We start from the raw sequence: 27898 nt of genomic DNA, 5'->3' as shown, positions 1-27898 counted from the left end.
AAAGTTTGGCTTAATAATACTATTAAGACGACTTGAGCTACGGCAGTAGTTTCTGTGTGTGCTTTTAACAGATAAACTATTTCACACGTTATAAACATTACTTCATTTGAAATACTTTAAAATGTTCACAATACTCGACCAGAGTAGGCCGTTTGAAATGATCAGTAATGTGACACAAAAGCGCTCTCAAACGTTGTTTGCGGCGCTCTTTTTCGACATACAAGACGGTCAACCGACAACGTCTCTATCTCGCTTTTCTATACAAAGGGCGAAAAAGCTCTGAGCCGAAATTCGATTAAACGTTCCTTTTTGCTTGGCCCTGTGTTTATTTCCTTTCTTGTCAAAAAAGTTCTCATTTTCTTCTTATTTCCATACGCTTTCCATAATTAGCCATCTGAGAAAATTGTTTCTTTTTTGGTCAACACAATCCATATTTGTAGCTTGCCGAAAGATAAGCACTTGATCCCGAGCCTTCATGAGACATTTCAACACCACCAGTCCAACCTCGTTTCCAGGAAATGGAGCGAAGAAACAACCCGAGAACGAGGCTACGACTGTGCGCATGTCCATACGTCATCGTGACCATGGTAACCTGGTTTGACGTAACGTGAACCGCCATTTTTAATTCGGCTTTCTCAAAGAAGACCAAGGCTCGGAGCGACGAAGTGGAATATTTACAGGTATGTAAGAATGCTATATGTTAAAGTCCGAGGAGAGCTTTAGCTTCTTGGCTTTGCTGTATGAGAGTTTCACTGGCATATTTGTCAAGCAGTTCCTGAAAAGAAAAGGATAATATTACTTCCTGGTCAACGAAAGTTAAGGTAATGTTTGTTTTAAATACTGCAATAATTTTATGTCAAGTAAGTTTAGTTTATATGGTCATAAAATTCTCCCATACCATTTTCTTTCTTTGAACAAGCATTTCCTCAACCTATAAAAGAACAAATTAAAGAACAAAACAAAAGTCAAAACTTAGTAAACAACAGAATAACGGATTATCACTGATATGAAAATAAGAACTGGAAACTCAACATGTGCTGAACGACCTTAACGAGGCTACGCCTAAAAGGAGGGCCTATTGGCCGTACGACTCTTTTCGTGAAATTTGTAAAAAAGAGGAAAACATGGCTTCAAGTAAATTATAAGGGGCCTCCCAGGGGAAGGGGGGGGGGGGGTCCATGTTTCCTTGTTCCCAACAAAATTTCCTTGTGTTCCCGTGTTTCCTAAAAGTATGCCTTCGATTTTGGTGTTCCCTGTTCCCTAAAATATGCTTTTGTTCTTGTGCTCCCAGCCATATATTCCTTTTGTTCCCGCATTCCCAAAAAGCTAATGGCCATGTTCCCTTCTTCCCTGAAACCCCTGGAGAGCATTGTAAATGAAAACCAAGGTATCTAACACACCTCTTTTTGTGATGGTACAGGAACGTGAGCTACAAACGGTTGATCTCCTTCAGTCGTTTTGTCGGTCTCCATTTCCTCATCACTATCCTATAAAATAAATAAAACAATAATAAAGTTAAAGGGGCAATATACCTGAATTTGAATGAAATTTTATAAGGTTTAAATAAGGGATTGAAATACGAAAAAAAAATGAACCACCACCAGACAGTTGACCCCCACGCAAAAGCACCCCAGGTTGTCAGGGGACTGTCTGGTGTCCATCTACCAATTCTTAACTAAAAATTTTAAGAACACAACAAATCTCCAATATTTCTTATTTCTCTTAATTTTACTAATTCTTTGCGAAAAAACTTCCTTCTCCTTTCATCCTCAAAAATAACCTATAAATTTACAAAACACCAAATAGATACATGAGATAATAAGAGTGTTTTTGGATTCCTTGAAATGCAAACAAGTTATTTCTGTTAAACCTGTGTAAAGCTGTGAAAAACGACCTTCCAGTATATTTCCCCCTTAACTTTACTTTAGTGTGAATAACAATGGTTAAGGCTGCATATTGTAGCCCTTTGCATTGCCTTTTTTAGTGATTTAGGTTTATTTTATGTTTCTCTCATGTTGTTCGTGAATTGTTCTCACCTCTTGGTCTTTACTGACAGCATAAATATTCTCTTCCTCATTTTCCTGTTCGGTTCCCAGTTCTCCCTCTTCTTTTCTTCTTTCCCACTCTTCCATCGCTCTGGTGATAGCTTTTGAATGACAGTAAAGCAGGAGAAGTTATTCAAAGCAAATTTGGATCGCATACCAGGTCTTGAAAAAGTTACTATAAAGTTTTTACTTCGTTGGTAACCTGACTCAGTCTTTCCCAAGCTTTTAGATTTCATACTTATGTAAAAATAAAGGTTATCTAAGTATCAAACTTTCTTAAACATAGTTGCTGCTTTTATGTTTGTTGTCGCCTCTTTCACATATTTTTATCTCAGAAAACTATTTACCGGTAGTTTTGTACATCCAATGTCTTGTCCCTTATAATAACTCTTGCCAACTCCTCTTATGTGATCCAGCCGAGCTTTATTCACTCAGTTATTCACTCAGTTATATTTCTTTATTAATAATAATTCTCATAACCTGTCTGCTTGACAATGTTGAGATGTTTTAAAGGGACAGTATCACCATGATTTATTGCTACTCGAAAATGCAATGAAGGTGTTGGTATAAATAAGAAGCCACTAATATTGACCTGACATTGCTAAAATGTACTGTACTAATCATGAAAATTGTTCAAAGGTGGTTTTGACTACGGACGGATATGGCAGATGTTTTCAAATTCGACAGTGCCTACTTGGAAAAAATCGCTTATAACCCGTTAATTCCAGATATTCACGCCTTTTAGAATGAATTGTGCCTTTCTTTGTTGTTCAAAGGCTCTTTTGTTGATAACTAAGTGCACCCTCATAATTCTATCATAGCTAACTCCAAAACGTATAAGAATTCCCGTGATACTGCCCCTGAATGAGAATCTTGATGTCGATAACTCTTGGGAATTATCAAGCAGGGTTGAACGATACTTGAATTCTAGCTTGCCTTTGGACAAGCAGCATTCAATTTTTCCTTGCCCGGGCAGTAGCATGCCTGTATTAGTTTACCATTTTTAAGATTTAGTCAACAGATGACTTGCCTGGGACCTTGCCCGTTGGGCAAGTGAGATTGGAAATTAACTTGCCCAGCAGAAAAAATAATATACTTCTTCCAAATGTCCGGACGGCACTTTTGGTTAAGCCTGAATCAAGGGAGTGCAAATGACTTACCTTCCTTTTCTATGTCTTGTTCTAATGGCACCAGCACTCCATCATCTTCATCTCTGTAACCATAGTAGTCTGCGTCAACATCCTTGTACAATTCCCCTCTTGTTTTCCTTGGTGGGGCGGGTGCTGTAAGGTAAATAAAATACTGGGAGTTGAAGTGGGAACAAACTTCAACCAGGTGTCAATAAATACACTATGCTCTTTTGCACCATTATGGAAAACAGACTTGCTACAAATCATGCCAGGGAAAAAAAACACATCAGGATTCCCCTAGTCAAAGATTGCTGACGTGCAATGCTAAGCTCATATTTTTAAACTTTTAAACCACAGAACATTTTTTAAATTTATAATGTCTTATCCTGGTTACTCATCCATTTTTAAACATCTCCTGATCTCCTCCTCAACAACCCAGCATTAGGTGCAACTTTAACGCAAGTCCCTTGCAGCCTGGCGTTATTTGTTTACTTAAATTACCAGGCCTACAAGGTTAAAACAGCTTGAAAATTCATTAGAATCAAGCTCATGCCTGTACAATGGAACAGGAATGATTGCTATTGATATATTTTATAGACTGTTGACAAAATTACTGTTTAAAAACAAACTGCTCAGTTGTTTATAAAATAGCACTATAATGCCACAAACATTTTACAGCTACATTTGCTGGCAAAAAAGATCATCCTAAAAAATCATCCTTATACTTACGTTCTTGTTCAAAAAGCTCTCTGACACCAGGGAGATCTTTGGCTGCTCCAAAATACCTTGCATAAAAAACAAGTATCAATTTAAGAACAATGATTGGCAGTCTAAACTAAGATCAACATTTTAATTGGCTGGCTACACTCTTAGAACATTTAACTTAAAATTAACTCACTTATATCCTCTGTTCCCAGGAACTTCTTTACCTTCATGATCAAGCATTTTTGGTCCAATTTTCTGAAAAAAAAAACCCATCAAAACAAAAAAGTTCTCACTACTTGAACAAAGGCACTGTTTGAAAAATTGTGTTTTGCTTAAGAACTTAGGCCCGGTTCAAACGTCGAACTTCTCATGTACCGAACCTAATAGCCTCAATTAAGTACATGAAGAGATCGACGTTTGAATCAATTAAGTTCGACAGATGTAATTTGGGTCGACCCAAGAATTAAGTTCGACATGGCCACTCGGTCAGATCGACTGTGGAGCGACTGCGGAGCGACACCGATTCAAACGTCGAACTTTTTATGTACCGAACCTAATGCATAAATTACGCTAATGCATTTGTAGATATAAGAAGGTTTGTGATTGGCGAGTGAGCTGTCATGAAAGCGGTCATGCATAACATTTGGCGCCACGAAACGCTCTGGATCGCTAAATAATCAAGATTGCGCGCTTTCCAACGTTCAAACTCTGTATTATCGGATTGCATTCGCATCCAGTTTCGACTTTTGCTTTTAAATAAAACAAAGACTAGAAGCTAAAGGTAGCAGTTAAATTTACCGAATTGATCGATACTGACGGAATTTAACTGAAACCTGGTGACTGTACTTCAAAAACTACTGTTTTCGTTTCATTTCAAACCACAAAGCGATTCCAATAATTTGTTGCACTGATTAAGTGTGCAACTGGAAAAGTCATTGTTTTCCTCTGTTCGCAGAATGAGTTTGGCACATGAACAGTTCGACGTTTGAATCAACCGGCCGAACTTAATTATTTGGGTCGACCCAAATAGGTATTAAGTTCGGGTACATGAGAAGTTCGACGTTTGAACCGGGCCTAAGACAATGACCCCAGCCAGTACTCAAGCCCACCCCTCAATCAGGACACAGATGCGCTAACTGTCAAAGACCACAGGTACTACACATCTCACAGTTACAATGTATTGCTTACAGATACCTTAAGCACCTATCAGAATATTTATGGTTTATACATTTACTGTTCACTCACTCCATAGTCTGGTCCTCCTAACTCTTTAATGCGATCCTCCCAATGTCTTTTTTCCCGCAGCAGCTTGTTGATTTCATCATTGAGATCACGGATTCTGAACTCACCAAGACCCGCTGCAAATTTAAACATATCAGTCACGTATTTATAATAATACATTGACAAATTTTATATTTAAATTAAAATGGTGTGTTATGTATTTAAATGAGTGTATATAATTAATTAATTAAAAGCTCTCTCACCATTCTGAATCTGGGCTACTTTCTTAGCAACTTCTCTTATGATCTGTTGACAAACAAAGGTGGGAAGTATTTAAAAGACAGTTTAAATATAACTTTCTGTATTCTTGGCAGGGTGCCACATCATGTTAAAGTTTGCATTTTTTATGACAGGGTAACAGACCTGGTGTCTCCACTTTTCAGCTTCTTGTAAATTATCACATTCTGTTGCTAGAAATGGCCTTCGTTCCTGGCAAGATACAAATTGAAAGCAAAAAATTATGAGTTTTGAACTCACACATGGCAACTGGTCCATACAGCCAGTGCTCATTAAAGGCTTGGTTACAGTAATTACTGAAAGATAATGGGAAAACAAGTATTTTCACTTCCCCTTTGACTTACCTTAGGTAAAGTCTGTGTCAAGCCTAGTGGCCCATCTTGCGGTAGCTCATCCAGGTTTCTGCAGCATGAAGTGACTAAGTTTATTAAAAAAAAAAAAAAAAAAAAAAAAAAAAAAAAAAAAACCAACAAACCTTTCAAAAAAAAAGTTTTAAAGTATTTCTACTCCCCCCTGGAGGGGATTGCTAGTCCACCGCAGGGTTACACCCCCCCTTCCCCCCCCCCCCGTCCCGCATTAGTTTTCCCGTACCCATTTATTTACCTGTGGTGGAGAGAAGTCCTAAAAAGTGTCTTGCCCAATAACTCAACACAATGACCCAGGCCAGGGCTCAAGACTCGGACTGCTCGACCCACAGTCCAGCGCACTAACAAACATTAGGTCACTGCACCTCCCATCCCCCACCCTAGATAGGGGAGGTAAACCACTGCAAGTTCCCCGGTTTCCCTCCCTCCCTCTAGCATTTTGTTCGGTTTATTAATATGTCTACTGGGTCGGTGGAATGGGACACTGTGAGAGAATGGTGCCTTCCAAATAATAAGTTGTTTGTAAGTTGCAGGTTGTTGTTGATGTCAGTTGGAGATTTTGGCTGGATGGTAGTGTTTTTAGTGAGAGTCAGCCTTTAGAAAGATGCTGTTAAAAGCTCTTTCTGGGACTACCCTTACAATGTACAACTCTTATCAGTAATCCTGGGTTTGCACTTTTACCATGAAAATTAATATTTTACCTTAATTCCTTTACCAGCTTCTTTCCTTTGAAGATCATGCCAGCGGGCAAGCATGGTCCTGAAAATAAGTTTTACAAAAGATCAGCTTTAAAATCTGTCAACTGATCTGCTAGAACAATCAACAAAACTGTCGAGCATTTGCAAATTCACATCAACTGTGCAGGCATCTTCCAGGTTTCAAAGGCAAAAAAACCTGTTCTAATTTTGTAGCCTTTGCAACCTAAGGTAGGGGTCCTCCCAACAAACCTCGCAGTATATAGTTGAAGTTACCCGTAATGATTCGATTTAGTGCCCTCCTTCTAATAAGCGTCCCCCTTCGAATTAGCGCCCCCTTCAAAATGTGTTTTTGTCAATAAGCGCCCCTATTCCAAAAAGCGCCCCCATTCTAATAAGCACCCACATTCTTATAAGCTTCCCTATTCTAATTAGCGCCCCTATTGTGGATAATTGCCCTACTGAAGTCATCGACATTGAATAGATAAACTCATGAACATTTACCGTACCGTACATGTATATAGTTGCTGCTAAAATGAACAATTCTTTTAAAAGTAACTGAACTTTCAACAATTTTTTATTGTTACAGTTTCTGTTATGCTTAGTAATTTTAATATTTATTAAAGTTTTGTTACGAATATTTCAGATATGTCCAGGATTGAACACTAATCAGATGCACGTTCCTCATGACAGGCATCACAAAGTGTCCTCGTTAATAAAAGTTCACCAAAATACACCAAATTCTGTCAAATATGAAGTAATATGGAAATGGCAAATAACACAGTCAAAGATAAAGTACTTATTAAACAATACTTGCGTTCAATCCTGGACATAAGTGGAATATTTGCCAATGGTTGTTTCTCAAAAAACTACAAATAAGCGCCCTGTCCTGAATTAGCGCCCTGTCTCGAATAATCGCCTGAAGGCCCTTGAGGTGCCAAAACTAAATAAGCACCCCGGGGGCTAAATCAAATCATTACGGTATGTGATACTCGACAGGGAATGGTTATCAATTAATTTTGTCAAAAGCAGGGTGAGTTAAAAAGGGCGTGTCCGCCAAGTGTCCCATACTGCCAGAGCTTATCCTGGTTTCTATAGCAGTAAGCAACTAGGAATATTTCTGATCCCTCTGGATGGAATGTTAGTCCAACACAGGGTTACCCCCCAGCATTATTTCACCAGTACCCATTTATGCACCTGGGTGGAGAGAGGCACTATGAGAGTAAAGTGTCTTGCCCAAGAACACAACACAATGACCCTGGCCAGGGCTTGAACCCAGATCACTCGATCCGGAGTCCAGCACGCTAACCACAGTGCCTCCCAAAAGCAGGGTAAATACATGTAATTTAGTGTTGCAATGTCAAATGCCATAAAAAGTACTGGAACTGTTTAGTTTTGAATGTAAATTGATCACTTTTGATCAAGAAGTTTCCTCTGCAGAATTGCTCCTTTGTGTATCTAAAACGCTTTCATTCATATACACACGAATTTAACTAAATTTTTTGAAAGTACATGAATTCTCCAAATGAAAGTACTATCACATATAATCTGTAATCTAAGGCAACAAGCTAAGCAATCAAGCTAATTTGGGCCTATTACACATAGTCTGTCATATGCATTTTTAAACATCATATTTAACTTACATAGCTTTTTCTGCGTTTCTTGCCTAAAAACACGTGAAAAAACACAAACACAAGAAATCAGACTATCAATTCAAATCAAGATCATGCATGCAGAAAGTGTCGATCAAAGCCTTGAACAACAGCAAAATCATAAATGGAAGCTAAAAATTACAGATAAGATTGAACATACCATTTTTGCAGCGTATTTTGTGCGTGTCCAGAACCCTAAAACAACAAGAAATCTACCAAGATTTGATCAAACGTTCGACATTCGCTTGACGTTGTCCACCATTAGTCTGCAAAAGTAAACCGCTGGTCACGAGAGGTGCAGGAGCACCCAGAAACCCTCGCGCGCAGTGAAGCGATCCTGTCGGCCATATTGGTTGTTGTGCTTCAAGAAAAGATGTCGTATTTCTTGAATGCTATTCGTGCGGAGCTAAACGCCATCAAAGTTGCTGGAGGATGGAAAGCTTCATTTTACAGGGTACTTAGAGAAACCAATCTTCGTACTGGAACTCTGATGGGAACAGACAAATACGGAAACCAGTACTTCGAGAACAATTCCTACTTCATGGCAAGAAATCGCTTCGTTGTTTATCCATATGTGGATCGTTTCACCTTCGATGGTAGCCAGGTTCCTGCAGAATGGCACCGTTGGTTGCACTACATGACAGATGACCCTCCCACTAAAGTGCCTCCAGAACCCCGAAAGTTTATTCAAGCACACAAGACAAACAAAACAGGCACAAAATTGGAGTATGTCCCTTACAGCACCACTCGCCCAAAGATCGAGGAATGGCAGCCTCCCAAGAACAATTGATAAAAGTGATTGACAATTTGTTAGTCCTTTCATCCTGCCAAATGTGTACAGTCATATGAAAGATGTGGTGTGAAATGGGTCAAGAGATCTCAATGCAAGTGGGAACTTTGTACTGTCTGTGTGGGACTCAGATTTTTTTAACTGCTGACTCAATAGCTCTCTGGAACATTTAATATTGTCAGTTGCTATTTGCCCAGTGAGTACTTGATTACGATAAATATTTTTGGAATGTATACTTTAATTGGTGGTTGATGTCTTTGTAATGATTTTTTAGAAGATTCCAGATGTTAAAACCTTAATCCTAATCACACACCCCTCCCCCTCCACCCAACCTTTCTCAACTTTTCTTATTCTCATTGCCAGAGCTCAGGATTCTTCTGGTCTGTGCTAGGGATTGAGACCTCTATGGTGGCCCATTAGTGCCATAGTATTTTACGCTGTATTTCAACATTCTTTTCCTTTTTTATATATATTTTTTATTGTTTTATACTTATTTTTTATTTTTTCTAATTTTTTTTATTCTTTTTTATTTTATTTTTATTTTTGTTTTTTTTTATTTATTTATTTATTTATTTTATTTTATTTTTTTTGTTTTTTTTTTAATTTTTTATTTTATTTTAATATTTTATTTTACTTTACTTATCTTTTTTCATTTAATTTTTATTCATTTTATTTATTTTTTTTTTTTCGAAAAAAAAAAAAAACGGCTGTGGCCCACCAGTGCCATAGCAAAAAAAAAAAAAAAAATGCCATGGCCAGGAGTGCCATAGCCCATGATGCATTGGGAAGGAGTAGTTAAACAACATGGCAGTGCGGATAAGGAACGATACATGGAAAGAAGATGAAGAACTGACGCAGGATTAAGGGGAATACCTGAAACGGGCTGAAAAGAGATGACATTTTTAGCATAGAAAAAGCAGGTGACAGGCCAACACAGAATACTTTGTTCGTGACATTTGTACATTTGCCGTTCTGTATTGGATTTGGTCGGCCAATTTATTTTTGCTTCTCACTTGTTTAGAAAGGGCACTATATGCTGTCAGCTGTATTATAAGGAGGATTTTTTAGTTGAATAGAGTCGTAAGACTGCCGCCCAGCAAATGTGCTGCGGACATGGGACTGCACAGTTTCCCGTTAGTAGATTTTGAGACCTCTGTATTAGTTTCGATTAAGAAGATGTATATTTGCATTCATATTTGCAAGGTATGGTGGCATACACAACATGCAAAAAAGTCAACAAACTTGCGTGTGGTAGCTATATAATATAAGTAATCTAACTTTAATGTTTGTGAAGAATGTCAATAACGAACAAGGGAGGTAAAAACATAAACATCGAGCTCAAGACTTTAATATTAAACGCTCAATCAAATGATGAAAAACATAAAAAATTTAAACAAAATTTTAATGTCTCTCTAAAAAGGTATAGCTTTTTCGAAGTAAAGCTTTGCAGTCTCTGGCTAAAACTACAAAAAAAATCCATCAAGTGAAGGAAGCAACACACTGTGCAACACTATAAACAGACAAACCTGGCGTTACAAATATAGAATGCAATAATCAACATCCTTGTCCTCACAGAGTGAATATTTTGAGAGCTAAAAAATATCTCAATTGAATGAGCCAGATACGACTTACGGGAAACCGTGAGTCTTATGTCCGAGACGTTTGCTGGGCGGTAGTCTTACGACTCTATTCAACTTAAAACTCCTCCTTATAATACAGCTGACAGCGTATAGTGCCCTTTCTAAACAAGTGAGAAGCAAAAATAAATTGGCCGACCAAATCAAATACAAAATGGCAAATGTACAAATGTCACGAACGAAGTATTCTGTGTAGGCCTGTCACCTGCTTTTTCTATGCCAAAATGTCATCTCTTTTCAGCCCCTGTTTCAGGTATTGCCCTAAGTCCTGCGTAAGTTCTTCATCTTCTTTCCAGGTATATATCTTTCCTTGTTCGAGCCGCCATGTTGCTTAACTACTCCTTCTCAATGCATCATGGTCTATGGCACTCCTGGGCCACGGCTGTTTTTTTTTTTTTTTTTTTTTGCTATGGCACTCGTGGGCCACGGACGTTTTTTTTTTTTTTTTTTTTTTTTGCTGATAAAAAAAATAAAAAAGTATAAAAATAAAATATAAAATGAAATAAAAGTAAAAAAAAAATAAAAATAAAAAAAAGAAGAAAAATGAAAAAAAAAAAATAATCAAAAAAATAAAAAAAAAAAAAAAACAAAAAAAGAAAAGAGAAAAAAATATAAATATAAAAAAGAAAAAAATTGTGTAAAATACAGCGTAAAATACTATGGCACTGATGGGCCACCATAGACCTCTGGCCAGTCCTGATTTGTGAGCATGCGCAGAGTACTCATGCTGTATTTTCAGCCAATCAGATTTGTCAGATTTGACAATATGTCTGTGAATCGCATATTTGCGGTGTTGGAGCTGAGGCCTTCCAAGGGGGTTTGGCGACAGGCGACATTGTTCCAAAATTGCTAAAACTGTAGCGACAATCATGTTCCACAGCACCGACAGCAGACAGAAAATAGCACTGAAAGGGTATATATTTGCGACAGCGACAACGTTTTCCTTACCAAATAGGCGACAGGTGAGTTGGAAGCGAGCGACAAAGCGACATCACAAACCCCCTTGGAAGGCCTTTGGAGCTGGCCAGAAGTCTTGATCCTTGGCACAAAATGGGAATGAGAACGAACTCTCCTCTACCCAGTTCGGTCCATACCACAGGGTCCCTTGTGTTTTATATGTGAGATGCCTTGCATGGGGTGGCCATAGTCCCCATGACTTTGGGATAGTGGTGATTGATACTGGTAAACTTGTTGATTTTGGTATTTTGGATGATTAGTAAATGCCTTATAAACATTTTAGTGGGGGGAGGGGGGTACCAGAAGTTTGGTTGAGATTATTTTATTGGGGGGGGGGGGAAATTATATTCTTTGTTTTAAAATTCTCTTCTGCTTTTATCCATACGGATCTTCGCCGTTAAATAAATAGGCCATTTTCAAGCTACCTTTTCCCTTTTCCCTCTGTTCCAAAACAAGTCCTCATGCAAAATGTTCATATGAAATGAGTTTGAGTTGCATGAATATGAACATGCAGGTGAAACACATTTTCATATGAAAAGTTTTGACAGACTTTTTCTGACATAGAGGCAATAGGCAACACAGAAATGGCCTATCGAGGTCTGAACTCTTATCAATGCTGGCATGCAGGGAACATTTTCTTTTATAACTTTATTGAGAAAAAAAAAACACAGAGAATAACTTTTTAGCCAGCCCTCCCTATTCCCTTACCCAATTAATATATCCTGGTGGGTTCAAAGTGCGAGTAATAATTTTGAAAGTAATTTCCAGGTGCTTTGGTTTTGCATTGCTACGCTAAGTCATTTCTCTCAACACTAATGCCACCTTTACAACCAATCAGAAGGAAAACTGAAACTAGCCATGACTCGCTCACACACATTTCCCATGCTTTGAATCAGCTACATGTATTTGCCTTGAGGTTTTATTGATTCACTGGATTATCTGTGTCTTGTGATTTGACAGAGTGATTACTAAATGGTTTTAGTTTTACGACAGACTTGATAGAAAATTGTTCTTATTCCCATGTATAAAATGACAGAAAGTGTATTGGTCAACTCACAGGAATATTCAACTTGGTGTTTTGCTTGTATGATAGTAGACAGCCATGTTGGCCTAATGGTTACTGTGTCTACCTCAAGATCCAGTTTGACCAATGCCTTTTTTCTGTGGGGTAGCCAAAAATGAAATTTTAGATTCCTTCCCTCCTCATTTACCATCCTTGAGTCCTTACTTTCATCACAATATTCAAAGCGGCACCCCATAAGTCAGCATAGCTGTTTGACGCCAAATCAGAATAATTTGTGAGATTGTTTATAATCTGTTCACTATCTTTCAGAATGAGCATTGTTCGTCAATTACAGGCTTTCAATTTACTGACTTCATCTGCTCTTAGAAATTCACATTTTCCTATAGCTAAGGGCCATAACAAATGGTTTGAGAGGTTTTCTTTTTTATTATTAAACCCATTTCTGTTGACGCTATGACTCTCTTTGTTGTTGTCATATGATTTGCAATGCAGTGATTAATAACTTTCAAATGGTAAACATGATATCTGGTTGGTCTTGGTTGAAAGCAAAATTCTACTAGTTTTGGAGCATAAAAGGGGGGGGGAAGGGGGGCAGGGAGGGGGTGCAGTGGTTCCTGTTTCTCATTCCTTTCAATCCTGGTTCCTGCCCTCTCCTTTGGTGAATCCATCCTCTTTGTGCTAATTCTATTGTATTTATCATGATATGTTGTGGAATTTTTCTCGGGAATCTTCTCCCACCCAAAAAAAAAAGGAAAAAGAGAGAGACAAAAAAAAAAGGAAAAACCACGAGCAAACTACCTCTCACCACCTTGGGAAACCTGCTTCCGGCTACACCCTCTCTTCTCCCACTTCCAACAAACCTCAAATTCTTTGTTATCACTGTTTTTATATTCAATCTCATTTTATTTACCATATATATCTATCAAACAGATTGTCATAATTATAAAAAACCTTATAAATAACTATATTATTACTCCTTAATAACATTGAAATATAATAACAGGACACTCAACAAATACCTCATTGACATTACTAGTATTTCCAATTGACATTTCATTGTCACATTTTCCGCCTTTGTTGTTACCACTTTTGTTTGTTTTTTCGAGAAAAACAGAATATTTCTGTAGCTTAAATATTATAGAAAATAATGCTATCATCGAATAAGCCAACAATGGTGGCTATCGTGATGGATTATGAATGATTATCTTAAAAAATATGGGCTTTCGTGACAAATTTCACAAATTGAAATAGCCCAGACATAGCTGCAGTTAACATAACTGAACGAATAAAAATTGAACAAAATAGCAAAAACGTCAATAGTACAAACTGCTTCTAGAATACTTAGCTTTAAAGACTAACGTTTTTATATGATTTTAACCGTGATTTTTCCTTATGACTTGCTATATCTTGTTTCACGAGGAAAGGTGTCACACACGAGATGCCTTTGTCACGTAAAGTTGCGTGACATTCGTCTTTCGAACTTGCATGACAATCGCGTTTTGCGCAAAAGGCTATTTTTGACTTAATCCTCTGTTTCCCGAGAAGGTCTTTAGTGCAATACGCTAGGTTTGAAAATAAGTTTACTCGTATACTTCTCTTTTCTGCAAACTAGTCCTATAATTGAGGGCGAACCATTATTTCTGGAGGGAGGAGGGATACAAAATATTGAAAAAAATTGTTTGCAGGACCTTAAAAGACAAAATAAATTACTTGTATTCGAAAAAAATGCTTGCAGAGGTGCATAAATTAAAAAAAAAAGTTTTCAGAGGAAAAGAGGGAAATTTCTCCTTAACCCTTGCCGCCCCCCCCCCCACCCCCTTCCAGGAAAATAATGGTCCGTCCCAATTATGAGAGGGTTTTGTCGCCAGACCTGGTATACCCCAAATAGCTCGCGTTACGTGACGGTTGCGTGCCTATTGTTCATTACAGTATAGTTTCGATTTCTTCATCTTCGGAAAGGAGTCCGTCAGTCTCAGATGTAAATTCGTCTGTTTCGCCATTTGTAAGAAAATGACAAACGTTTCCATTTGGCTTTGAATTACTCTTGATATCATCCTTAATCAAGTGGTTCTTTCCATTTGGAAGCGACCCTTTTGCCGTCACGCTCGAATCAACCGAGTTTCCTTCAAAGAGAGGACTGATAAGTGAAGGTAGACTAAGCGATTCACAACTGTAATAACTTGGGTTTCTTAGTCTTTTCACTGGCCTGTTTTCATTCACATCCAGACCACTAGAAGCGAGGCGTTTGTCACCAACTTCAACTATTCCAGTCTTTCTTTTACGCGCATTTTTGCCATCTTGACAACTCTGGGACTCTGGCCCTTTCACAATGTTGTATATACAGCTCTTTTCCTTGTCCATTTTAAACTTTTCGCTCCCTTGACTTCTGCCATTGTTTGATAAGTGTCCGCGCAAAACTTTCAACAACAGTTCTTTACTAGTCTGAGTGAATTTACTTCCGCAATGTTCGCAGGTTAAATCCAGCGCCGAGTCGCTCCCTTGAAAGTTGCGTGTTTTTAAGTTTGACCCGCTTTGAGATTCATCTATTTTCAAAGTACAAGTGGTAGGGTGGTCGTTCTCAAATTGACCGTTCAGAGTCGTTAAATGTTCCTCGCAGCCACAGTCAGCATTCTCTTGCAAGTTTTCCTGGTCGTTATCCTCTGTAGGTGAAGGCAACAAACCATCAATTTCGTGATATTCACAGTCCCCTACCTCCACATCTAAACTGCCATTGGATTTATTGCGGTCATAAAGTTGCGATTTCAAGCTGTTCTAGTCCCCTGCAGAGTTCTTCACTGTCAAACACGGTGTCATCGGCTTCGTTATTAGTCTCGGCCTGTTCGATCTCGTTGCCTTCCTCAATCATATCCATACAGGTGGGGTATTGCGAATTTCCTGTACTACCCCGTCGACGGGCTGGGAACATCCTCTGAGTCCGCTCGGGGCTCCTGTCAGGGCTCCGCTCGGGGCTACCCCGTGTTCCCGACAACATATCTGGACTGAGTGAAAAGGATCGTTTGGTTTTCTTGAACTTGGGTACGTCTTCGCCGTTTTCGTCCTCTGTATTAATTCTATTCATCTCGATAGCAGGTAAAGAGTGGATGCGAGTTTGCCTACCTTCACGAGCTCTCTCCGCGTTGGAATCGACGCTCAATCGTCGCACGAACGAAGCTGATGGGGAAATGGTGCCTAAACGAATCGTCGAGGAGCGCGGTTGCATGGGAACGTTTTTCTCGGGCCTCCAGAGAATTATGTACAGTTTGGGTACAAACATACAACAAAGAGTTGAAAACCCGCCTATGATGAATACAAAACAGGTTATGGTAGTTCTGTAAATTCCTCGTGTTCCAATGTACGTTGGAATGAATATCGTGACTACGATGCACGTTATTACCATTGTGAACGTGATAAACTTCGCTTCGTTGTAATTCTCAGGTAATTTTCGCGTGCGGAATGCCTGATAAGTGCAAGTCAATGCCAGTCCTGCATTGTAGACCCACCAAATAGCCGTGCAAATACTTGGCAGATCTTTGCACTGTTTCAAGACCTCTTTCTTGGTTTCCGAGATCAAGAGCTTGCTTCCTGTATCGTTAAAAAGCACGCAACCTCCTCCAATAAGACACTCGACAACAGCCAGGCATATCACCATCAATAGCTGCCACTTCTTGGACAGAAAACTTGGTGTTCCAGTTTTCAAGAGTTTGCGGTTAAAAATCCTTGATATACGGTTTGTTTTGGTCAAAAGTGTCCCTGCTATCAGCGATGGACACAGTCCGGTTACAAACGGGATAGCTCTGCAGACCTGGTCTGTTCGATCGATAATGAAGATGATTGGAGTAGCATAACACCAAGCGATTCCAATCAATAGGATGTAACACAGTTCCTTGCTGGAAGCACGTACAACTGGAGTCTCGCGGTAGATATAATACACGGCAAAGGTGCAAATGACTGCAAGGATTCCAGCACCTGATATACAGATGATTATCACACCTAAGGTGTCAGACCAGTGTAAAGATGTCGGTTCTATTGGCTCGCAGCGGGAATGATTGTGATTCGCCCAGTACCCCCGCGGGCATGGCGTGCAGTCATCCATGTTGAATTGGTTCGTGATGGCATTTCCGCTGCAAGGCCGACATTCCCAGCAGCATTTTGCGTGGTACTTCTCAGGATTCTTGTGAAAACCTGGAGGACAAGCTTTGCTGCATGTCGAGAAAGGGATGTCCTTTTCCGTGTGGTTCTTCAGATTCTTCTTGACTATGTCAACAATTTCCGTGTCCAGATCGAGACAGGGTATCATCGACGCGTTTGTACCAAACACGTCACATTGTTTTGCACCCCATTTTCCAGCCTTTACGACATCGTAATTTTTACCGCCTAGCTGCAAATGGTGGATGTCGTACACGCCGATGGCATCTCCGAGCTCATTGAAAGAAAAATACTCTCTAGACTTGCCCGAAAATTGCACACTCGCTAAGTAGTTCAGAAAGTCTTGCTGTTTAATGTTCCTTGAGATTTTCGTTGAGCAATCTTTGTGAGGTTGACAACCAAGCATGTCGTGCAGGGCGTACGCGATGGCCAAGACTGCGTCCATAACGTACTGCGCTTTTGGATAATGTTTGAAAGTAGTTCGATAGAAAGCTGGATTGTGTGCCACTTTGAGATACTCATACTCCCGCATCCAAGGGTTTCGCTTGCGCCTTTTGTCATTAAAGTTCGTAAAGTACTTGTCAAACTCTTTAATATGTACAACTTCGGGCACTATACCAAACATACCTCGTAGAATGTCCTCGTTGCCTTTCAGGACTTGTTTCGAGTCGGCCCAGGCGTCCGAACCAATCCACACGTACTTTTCCTTAGCCATAAAGCTATGCTGGCGAAATTTGTCGATCAGTATGTCAGCGTCGTGCAGCTGGGCAAAGAGAATCACGACTCGCGCTTTAGGATTCGCTCTCATTTTTCCAAAGATCTTCTCGAACTCTTGATCGGTCGATCGCTTGGTAAACCGCTCGTCTACCGGAATGCAAACATCGTAGCTGTCACCAAAGCTAGCGAGTGCGTGTTTAAACGCTTCAATGCCCGATCGACCATACTCGTTGTTAGACGCCAGAGTGATGACAAAATTCCATTTCATCGCTCGCACCAGGTCCGCCATAACTTTCGCCTGCAGCATATCATTTGGTACTGTTCTCAAAAAGTAACGGAATCGTACCTTGTTACTCAACAAGCTGCTTGTCGACGCGTAGCTCACCACCGGCACGTAAAACAATCCACATAGGTTTGTAACCGCCATAGATACGCCGCTATACGCCGCGCCGACAACAGCAATGGTCTTAAATTTTTCTTCTTCGTTGCGCGGTTGCGACGCCGAACATTCTTGGACGTGAGCGTTGCGAATGAAGGAGAAATTCAGTGATTCGCGAACGGCATAGTCCCCGCTACCGCATGTATCCTTAATGTCCATACCAATGGTAATATTTGGTAACACGATGTCTTTAAGTGGTCCTTCGTTTAGCATGTCCATTGTGAAAAGCATCGCTTCGACGGCTTCGAAGCCTCGGGTATTGAGTCGTCCTTGACATGTGAATGAATTTGGATTTTGTTGTTCCTCGGCTTCAGTTGGTGAAAAATGAACGGGCGATAGACCACCAATGATGAAATCTCCTTTTGTGAAGACATAGCTTAAGCTTTCGCTTTTTTCTTTGTAGTTATGTACAAGGTCGAGTTGGCTCAAAGACCAGATCAACCATAAGATCATGAAAGCTGTCGATGTTTTCTTCACCATGGCTCACGTTATGCACGGGATCAAACGTTACGATCCGAGCGTAAAGCTGGAATTAGATTTTCTGTTGTGGTACTTTGCGTCCAGAGCATCAGACCATAGTCTCGTTCTGTTTGTATCGTGTCGACCAGAATTAGATCCTGATAATTAAATAAAATATGGAAATGCAATAAACAGGACAGCATATGTCATATAGAGTGCTCAAAGGCTTCTTAACAAAAACAGACTTCTATTAAAGTGACTAAGCAGAGATTGGTCACAAAACAATGGAGGGTTAAAGACTAAAAAAGGACCATTCTAACAATTCCCACAGGAAACCGTGTCTAATTTAACGAGTTTTCCGAACGAAACAAACTGAACAGCGCTATGGTGACTTATTAAATCAAACCTTAAAACTTCGGGGTTTTCTAAAAGGGCGTGAAAGGCTTTTACTTATAAAAGTATGACCAAAATTTGGTCGCAGTTAGCTGTAGAACTGAAACGCGTAGGCAAACTGATATGACCCTGTTATGTATCTTTGTTTAGACCGATTTGTATGGCAGACTGAGTGTTGTATTGTTTGTACTTTTGTGTTCGAACTTTGCGTTTTATAATTAGCAGCGGTAACCGATACGGTTACCACTCTGCTCAGGGCTTAAAGCTTGCTCAGAAGTCGATATTGCTCACACACAGTGTACTATGAACTGTATTCTAAACGTGAGAAGTGTTAACACCATTCATCCGTTACACGATCACGTACCGATTTTCGACATAACGAATAATTAAGAAGAGGCAATCACTATCTTAGGATCAAAACAAAAGGTAAAACAGACCCAAACAGTCGCAGGTGTGCTATCTGTTATTACAAACATTAAGTAAACCTTAGCTTGCTTCTTTAGCCGAAAAAAGGGCTATTCTTAACAATGAGCCGAAACAACACAGTAAATCACTTTCAGATTAGCGCTAGCGATAAACATCTTATCTCTAAGGCAAGATGTTGAAATCCTTTTAAACCTCAGTTGCATAATCTTTTGTCTACCGTTACTATTTTTAGTGAGTACTATAATCTTGCATGCATTTATTATTGAACGAGGCCGATTAAAATAACTTTTAAAGTACTTGAGACTTTGCACAAGTAGTCTACAAACAGTCCCTCTTCCCTTCCTTAGTTCTACGAACAAGACGCGGAAAAAGCAAAAAAAAAACGGCCGCGCGGACATTCGTGGGTGAGTCGCGCGCGTTTTTTTACCTCGCTTTTTTTTTCGCTTTTCACGGGGCGCTTGCCGAATTGACAGATATTAAAGAGGGAGAACTCTAGCCTTTCAGGCCTTTTGCACAAGGAGCTATTTTATGTCACGATTTTAATATGCAGGACTCCTTTCTGTTGTCTCTCAGTTCGCCTACCTTACTTTTTTCGCTTCCATCTCACGGGGCGCTTGCCGAATTAACAAATAAGAAGGACAACTCTAAGCCTTTTGTACAAGGAGCTATTTTATGTCACGATTTTAATATCACAGACCCCTTTCTGTTGTCTCTCACCCAATCAGTCCGCTTTAATACCGACATTGCTCTGATTTTCGAACTTGTTCGACTCGAGACCGAGAAAAGTTATTAAACACAAAAAAAAACTGAAATTCAAATGCGCTTGTTCGTTGCAATGCTCATTAAACTGACAAGTTGGTTAATTAAAGCTTTTATATAAATTTGTGTGAACTAGAAGCCACCTCGTAGCGTTGCACAAGTCGAAAAAGATCACTTCGTAAAATATGGATTATTATCAAACGGTAGTTAATATAAGGTTGTTGAATACCTACCGCTTAAATTTCGAACGACGCTGGAAGGACATAAACGCTTGAAACGTCTTCTGTATGGAGACCTATGGATTAAAAACTTTTAAGACTTTTCGGTTTATAACATTACATGATTGAAGTTCCGTTGTGATGTAGCAAAATACTCTTTGTGAGCTGCGAACATGCGTCATCACTTTTTTACTAGCGTCCTCTAGTCGGGAAGTCGCGTAGCACTAGGCGCTTAAAAGAACAGCGAAACAACTTAAAATACACTCTTTTTTTTCAATTAGGATATTGTTTTTCCGGCCTCAGGCTAAATATTCTTATTTTTCTGTCGATTTTAGGCTGAAAATATTCTTTAGCCGTGGGGTGTGTTGGAAAGGTTTGGTGTATAAATTTTTGTAGAAAGAGGTGTTTTTTTTGTTTTGTTTTTTTTTGTCTTTTTTGGCCAGATTTGCCGTTTAGAGAAAAAAAAAATTTTATACGTTTTTGTTGAAACATATTATTGTATTGTACTTACAAATTTTCAGCACACAAAATTTTATTCTTTTCAAAATCTCCGTCTCGGGTTTATTCTTATAATATTCTTTAAACTTTCGCAAGTTTCAGCCTCGATTTCTTATAAAGTATATTCTTATAGAAAAAAAGAGTGTAATCTTCTTGTAAATGAGACGTTTCTCGCCTTGATCGACTCATATCAAATGGAAACCAGGGAATTGAGGCAACGTTTGCCGACGTTTATAAATTTATTTCACGCGCAAATAGTCGACAATTGACATCTTCCTATTACATGAAATTTTGGCGACATCAAATTTTGTTTTGTTTTCGTTTAGGTAGCGAAAATTTTTTGTGCAAAAAAGAAATCGCTTATTTTCTAAAATTAGAGGGAAAGACGTAAACGCTTGAAACGTCATCTGTATGGAGACCGATGGACTAATATAACAACTTATCACGAGATTTTTCGGTTTATAACAATGACTGTAGTTGCGTTGTGATGTAGCAAAATACTCTTTGTGGCCTGCGAACCGGCAAACGTCACTGGCCTATTTTACTAGCTTCCTCCAGTCGGAAAGACGCGAGAGAGCGACACAACTTTGCCTGATCTTCTTACGCCTATTAAGAAGTTTCTCTTGATCGACTCGTATCAAATGGAAACCAGGGGATTGGACAACGTTTGGGGTCATTAACACATTTATTTCACGAGCAAATAATCGACAATTAACATCTATCTATTACATGAAATTTTGGCGACATCAAATTTTGTTTTGTTTTGTTTTTCGGCAAATAAAGTCGCAAAAATTTGATGTCGAAAAAAATAAAAAACAAAATCGCTTAGTTTGTAATAAGTTAGAACGAAGGACGAAAACGTTCGGAACGTCATCTGTTTAACAATGATTGAAGTTTCGTTGTGATGTAGCAAAATTCTCTTCGTGGCCTGCCAACAGACGTCACTTAAATTTTACTAGCTTCCTCCAGTCGGAAAGGCGCGAGACAGCGAAACAACTTTGCTTCATCTTTTTATGAATGAAAAGTTTCTCTTGATCTACCCTCATATCAAATGGATACCAGGGGATCGAGGCAACGTTTTCCTTCGTTAATAAATTTATTTTACGAACAAATACGATGAAATGGAAACAACGTTAGTGGACAATTAACATCAATCTATTACATGGAATTTTGGCGACATCAAATTTTCGCGTTTTTTTTTTCGGTGATAAAATCGCGACAATATGATGTTGCAAAAAAGAAAGTCTGTATAATTCAACTGATAAATAGAAGACCTTAGAAGGAATGTCAACAAATTCTTCAAATTTTGCTAAAATAAGTGATTATATACGCAATAGCGCCCTAACAAAAGCATGTATAAAAATAAGATATTCTGTCTCTTGGCTTTTCCAAGCAAAAAGTAAAGAAAATCGTCAAGTATAAACTTGATGTGCAATCAGTTTTTTCAGAACTTGTGTTAAAAAAATTATGATAGTTGGTCAGGAGAGATACTGAAAAGTTTTCTTTACGAGGATCAAATCAAAAGAACTGATTCAAAATTACAATTTGCCACAGTAGAAAAGCACCAAAAATGTATTTACAAACGCAGAATTCGCTGTTTTGCAGTGCAACGGCCAGTCATGTTTGTTTGATGTTGCTTTATCGACAAATTTCCTATCATTGCTTGGTCAAACGAAGGCCGTGACGTTAACGTTATACACCGTTATGTAAAACAACATATGCATAATGCATTACACCTTGCAAAACTATGGACCGGGAAACCCAACATTCCGACCAAGGTCTATCTGAATTTCGTTAAGGATTCATGATCCGAACTTAATTAAAGAAAGGCAAAGTCCGGATTGGAATCCGGGTCAAAATTTTCAGTTGATCCGCGATTCGCCGTCTTTTGAAAGTCTGCGAATTCGCACAGTTTATCACAAAAGTCCGCAATCCAGTGCGCTTTTTTAAACCATATCCGTCGTATCCGAGAATCTATTAACTCCCTCGTTAAAGTGTTTTAAGGTCACTGCCCCGAAATAAAACTGAACATAGCTTTTTAACCAAACTTCGCCTACTGGTTTATTACTTTAAGGGAACTTAAATTTTGAAATAAAAAGGGGGATCACCACATTCGTTTAGGAGCAGGAAGACCTTGTATATTCCATATAATTCCTTTATAATTCCTCTGCGAGTACTGGCAAAGTACACCTTTATAGCGATAATTTATTTTTCAAACATAGGAATTGATCTGTTTTCATTTTACAGAAAGAATTTGATCGCTACACCCAAAATATGAGAAAAAATTGATAGTTCACCATACTCGTTTACGAGAAAGCGACAATTTACTTCTCTCGCGGTCTAAGCCGCAAAGAAAAAAGCCGCCATTTTGTTGATGTGCGCGCCCTAATTACGCGTAAAATTCTGCACAGTAAAGATGCGCAATGCAATACAGGGCAATGACCTTAAATATAACTAGTATTCAAGTGAGTTAAGAAGAATCTGACGACAAACATACCCAGCAAAGCTTGCGCAACTTCGAAGTGTCCCATAAAAACATTACCTTTCGTGCCATGTTTGCACCCTTTCAAAATGGCGAAAAAGAAAACGACCGCGAATGGTCTTAACGCGCCACAATTCTAGACAACCAAATATCCAAGAACAATATACTTGTTTGAATCGTTTGAGATTATGTCTTTGTTTGTTTAACGTGCTGTGTTCCTACTAATTACACATCGTTTCGCCTTGTGATTATTAAAAGAAACACACAGTGCGCGTATTAAAATGCACGTAATTCAAGGCGCCGTTTTCGTTATTAAACTAAGCTTCTACAATTTTCGTAGTTTTTCACTGTGCTACGCTGATGTGAAAATTGAAACTACCAAACAATCTAAGGCAACGATTTGCATGGTTTACCTCACAAATTTTATTATTTATTTCGCAGTCTATCATTGTTATCTGAGTATTTTTGATATTTTTCTTTTGTCTTAGATCTTTTTCACAAATTGTCCGTTCATTTAGAAGTCTAGACACAATACCACTCAGAGCTGTTAATAAATGGCGTTGTTAAGTTATTGCGTGTTCGGAAGAAAAAAGATTTAATCTGAATACGAACTGTTAAATTCTGCACATGAAAGCACTTTTTCCCTTTGAAATTTTTCTTTTTTTCCTCTCAAATGCGCGGTAGAACATAACAAGTCTGTGTTGAAAAGCCCTACTGTAAACGGCTATTTTCGGATTATTATTATTTTTATTTTTTTTGTAATTGTTTAGTTTAGGTTTTCTCGACATAACGAAGTTTTCCTTCTAACACTGAACTCAGCTCTTCGTATGCCACAGGATATGTCAAGGAAATTCAAAACTTTTTGTCGTTTACCCCCTTCCCCTAGTCGCCCCCCCCCCAAATTTTGTACTAGCAACAAGTAAAACTTGAAGGAAAACGTATCTTTTTACACATGAGAAATTGACATGTCGGTGAACTTGTCAGCAAGAACTGGGTACATGTACAACCATTTTTCACATTTACTTTTCGGCAGAGAGAAACGTACAGCCGACCCATTGATCTTAAAACTTCTGCGTTGGCAGGCTACTAAAAATAGGCGCGCGGAAGGGAGAGAGTTCAGGGACTAGTGGACTACTGTCAAAGAAAGACTTGGGTCCCGTCCACACTTACGTATCCGTTTTTGTTTGAAGACGCGACCTACCAACAGTTTTACATGCACAGTTAGTAAAATGTTTCATTCACGATCTCGTTCAGACTGGTCTGTTAATTCTAGAGTACGAGAAAGACGAGAAGCGGAAAAGATAGCCTGCGAACGCAGACGTATTTCCGGTTAATTGTCGTTTCTCTCCACCGAAAAGTTAGAAACGACAACCGGAAATACGTCTGCGTTCGCAGGCTACGGAAAAGAGCGAGCGGGAAAAAAATGGTCGCGTGAGCTGGGACCGAGCGAGGCGCGCACGGTTAACACAATCACATCGAGATGTTATATAAGCACTTGTTATATAATGTTTCCTTGCATAATTATTATGCATGCAGGTGCCGATACAACCAAAAAACACCTCCACAGGTAGAAATATTTCGCTTTTCGTTTCTACTGTTGCTTTAGAATGTAACCCAGATCGCAATCACCTTTTGCAGGGCATCTAATGTACCTACTGATTTGATTCATCTGGTTCATGATCTGTTTTCGGTCTTTTAGGTAAACATTGATTTTTAACCAAAAACAACCGTTTGTTTTTCTATTTAACCTTCCTTCCTTCGAAGGGAAATTAAGTCTAAGGCGACGTTCATTAGGGCAAAAATATCATTCTTAAATCAAAAATGAGCTACTGCTTATTAAGCCATTTTTTTTTTCAGTTCAAAAATTTAATAACCGACGAACACTGTTCGTTCGTTTTCATAGATAAATTTTCAGTTAGCAACAGTTCCAAATTCCTCTGAAAAGCGGTCCTTGAAACTGAGAAAAACACAGCTGATTTGGGCTCTAATGTTGCTACGTTTTAGGAAAATTCTAGTTTTAACAGTGCTGGCTTTTTTAGTTACCGTTGAAAACTTTAAGTTGAGTTTATTCACTAATGGGAGCCTTTGAGACGTCTCTTGTTCTCGAAGAAGATATTTGAACGAACCCTTTTTATCCGGGTCGGTCTCAGTCAACATGGCGGAGTAAATAGACGGGAGAGATGAATCGAGCATGATACGAAATATAGCATTCACAAGTTCTTAATTATGTCGGAAAATTAACCGATGCCCCACGCACCAAAAAAGAATGATAAAACTGACTGGTGAATTTCGATTTAGCATGATCAGGTAATCGTAAAAAACAGCTGTGAGCTACTGAAGTGGGAAGGCTCGTCATTCATGGTATACTAATATTTCGAACCTGTACAACGATAAGGGAGAAGTTATGGTACTTACAAAATTTCGTTCGTAAGCTAGCAGCCAGTGATTCTGTGAAGCGCTCAACTCAAAAGCTATTTCAGGCAAAAATGAAATAACTTTAGATCTTTAAAACGCAGCTGACTTCAGGATCAGATTTATAATTTGTTATTTTTTGTTCAATGGCATATTTTGGGGTGGTTATGACATACATAATGACGTCATTCATCACGTGAAAAGTTACCAAGCTCCCACTCAAAAGGCCCGAAATTATTTAACAAACAAGACTGCAAGGCTGTTTTAGTCTCACTTCTCCGAAATTATCTGCCAACCAAAGTGAGCAGTATTTTGAAGCGAAAATCGGGTGTTTGAACGCCTCCCCTATTGGGTTTTTAGACTGAAGGAAACAGTTGACATTTGATAGCATATCTCTTATATTTATTGGTCCCAAGCCAGTTGAATTCATTTGGTTTAATATGTGATGAGGCCGTGATTTCAGAGTACAGCGGCAAACTTAAAAACTCCAAGAAAACGTGGCGGCATTTGAATGCATGTTCATATGGTTAGAGCAGTGTGTACTATCCTTTTCTGTAATCAAACTTTTCCAAGATACTTTTTAATTCCACAATCCGGGAACGAAATAACGATGCTAAGCATAGCCTATTGATTGCGATTGCAACTTTGATACATTACAAATTACGTGACCGGCTGGCATGAGATAATCCAGCATTTAATCTACTTTCCATGCTACACTTTCTATGGAACTGTTTACGTAGGATGGTTAAGTTCACATTGCGTTGGTAGAAAGACTTTTGCAAACAAGGGGTTCTATTGATTAGCCTGTGCAACCACCGTCCCCAGGGCGCTTTTCCCTCCCGTTCTGAAGGAAAAGCGCCCTGGGGACGAGGAAAAAAAAAAAAAAAAAAAAAAAAAAAAAAAAAAATAACGGCGGTAACTGTTGGGAGTGTCAGTTGCGCAAACCCAAAGCTATAAAGCCGAGCAGGTTTCCCCCATTTTTTTTTCCCCTTTTTTCGTGAAGAAAGGAGGTCTTCGTACCCAGACAGCGCTCCGCTCGCCGATCTTTTTTCCGCTCTAAACCCCACTAAGGTGTGTTTGTAGGCTACAATCCCCCCAAAAAAAAAAAAGAAGCCTCTTAGAGTGATAATTCCTTGGGACAGCTATTTGAACAACAGTAACCTTGCAAATCGTTGCGAATGCTAAGAAATAAAGATTCTCCCTCCCCTTACCATGTTTAACAATGATGCAAAACAGGCAGCAGTAACATAGTTTTTTCCACGCAAAAATCTCTCCCACCATATTGTCCCTTGAAGTGGGCGCCATTTTGAAAAATTATGACGTCATCGTGTTTCCAGATATGGGTATCTTCCGGACTGACCAGGGCCCCAAAAAAAAAAAAAAAAAACCAAAAAAAGTAATGGGCTCCTGACACTATACAACTTTGAACGCTAAAGGGGAGGGAAGAATTACTATACAAATTATTTTTTTTTTTTTTTTTATTTTTTCTCCTGTTTCAAGTGCCGGGAGTGTGATCACACTCAAACACAATTGCAAGTGACATACTAACTGTATAGGGAAGGTTGCGCGCAGCGAAGACGGCCAGACCGTGGAAATGTGTCGTGTGACCATTGATTCAGTGGTTTATCTGTATTGAAAGTTAATTTAATAAAACTCTGATCTCAGTCTAGTGATAAATATTGGTAGCCGTTTACATTTTTGCTGCTACATAAATGTTAAGGAACTCGATCAAAGAAGTGTCGAAATTGCGCAACGGAAGAAAGCCTGACAATCATTTTTTTTTACGATGAACATTAGTATTCAAGTTATCCCAGAACTAATGCTGAAAAGGTTAGCTTGGCTGTTTATTCATACATTCTTCAGGATAATTTTTTTCCCGCGAATCTATCAATGGCCTTGAGTATCTAGCGATGTTAACACTATGTTCAAGAACGCTTTGCTAATTTACTTTGATAAATGATTGATTATTTTTTGCCCTCATCGCGTATTCTTTATGTTTTCGCTCCGGCGTTTTTTTCTAAAGGGAACACGCGAAATCAAATTACTTCTGAAATATTTTTTCGCTACGAATGTTACAGAAAATGGATCGCTTAAACCATAATTTCTATATTTACCGTCCATTGAAATATTACTCTAAATTTTGTGGGACGAAAATAAAACAAAAAGATCTGCCGCTTTGAGATTCAAATTATTCGGGGTTTTTTCTTTTCACTCGGCCCAGAGAAAGATTTGGTAGAAGCAACAGAAGACTGAAGAAACAGAAATGGCATGATTTGATACACCGTTAGCATTGCTATAGCCTATGTGAAGAAAAAATCCTCAAGGGCGATAGTATATAGATACTTCAATCAGTACCTCAGTTGATCGGCCGTAACTGTAATTTGTGGCTAAACCAGTTTTCTTTATAAGATTGTAAATCTTACCTTTACCG

General features: G+C 38.8%; 2 protein-coding genes and 1 pseudogene across 2 annotated transcripts; 1 reads left to right on the top strand and 2 right to left on the bottom strand.

Moving 5' to 3' along the window:
• Positions 1–68: 68 nt before the first annotated feature.
• LOC144667373 (pre-mRNA-splicing factor ISY1 homolog) lies at positions 69–8385 on the bottom strand. The gene is made up of 13 exons (XM_078528764.1): positions 8271–8385; positions 8102–8124; positions 6465–6522; positions 5525–5590; positions 5365–5407; positions 5126–5238; positions 4074–4135; positions 3905–3960; positions 3206–3328; positions 2037–2146; positions 1401–1487; positions 899–931; positions 69–775 (listed from the first exon to the last, which is right to left on the bottom strand). Exons 1-13 carry the CDS (start codon positions 8271–8273, stop codon positions 701–703), a joined length of 852 nt encoding a protein of 283 aa, XP_078384890.1. The 5' UTR covers positions 8274–8385; the 3' UTR covers positions 69–700.
• Positions 8386–8483: 98 nt separating this feature from the next.
• Positions 8484–9135, top strand: LOC144667374 (NADH dehydrogenase [ubiquinone] 1 alpha subcomplex subunit 12-like). The gene has a single exon (XM_078528765.1). The coding sequence runs from the start codon at positions 8484–8486 to the stop codon at positions 8898–8900; it is 417 nt and encodes a 138-aa protein (XP_078384891.1). The 3' UTR covers positions 8901–9135.
• Positions 9136–14441: 5306 nt separating this feature from the next.
• LOC144628135 (metabotropic glutamate receptor 2-like) lies at positions 14442–18624 on the bottom strand (annotated as a pseudogene).
• Between the last annotated feature and the right edge of the window lie 9274 nt (positions 18625–27898).

Source organism: Oculina patagonica, chromosome 10 (assembly GCF_052425735.1).
Source record: "Oculina patagonica isolate OP01 chromosome 10, crgOcupat, whole genome shotgun sequence".
Taxonomy (NCBI): Eukaryota; Metazoa; Cnidaria; class Anthozoa; order Scleractinia; family Oculinidae; genus Oculina; species Oculina patagonica.
The sequence above is the reverse complement of the archived record's forward strand: the minus strand, read 5'-3'. Positions and strand labels throughout refer to the sequence as shown.

Excerpts from the sequence above, each read along its gene's own strand:
- LOC144667373 (XM_078528764.1), bottom strand. Across the intron at positions 5,408-5,524 it reads CTGAAAAGTGGAGACACCAG|ATCATAAGAGAAGTTGCTAA; the intron begins GTCTGTTACCCT and ends GTTTGTCAACAG. Across the intron at positions 2,147-3,205 it reads ACAAGACATAGAAAAGGAAG|CTATCACCAGAGCGATGGAA; the intron begins GTAAGTCATTTG and ends GTCATTCAAAAG.
- LOC144667374 (XM_078528765.1), top strand. The coding sequence starts at position 8,484 with ATGTCGTATTTCTTGAATGCTATTCGTGCGGAGCTAAACGCCATCAAA.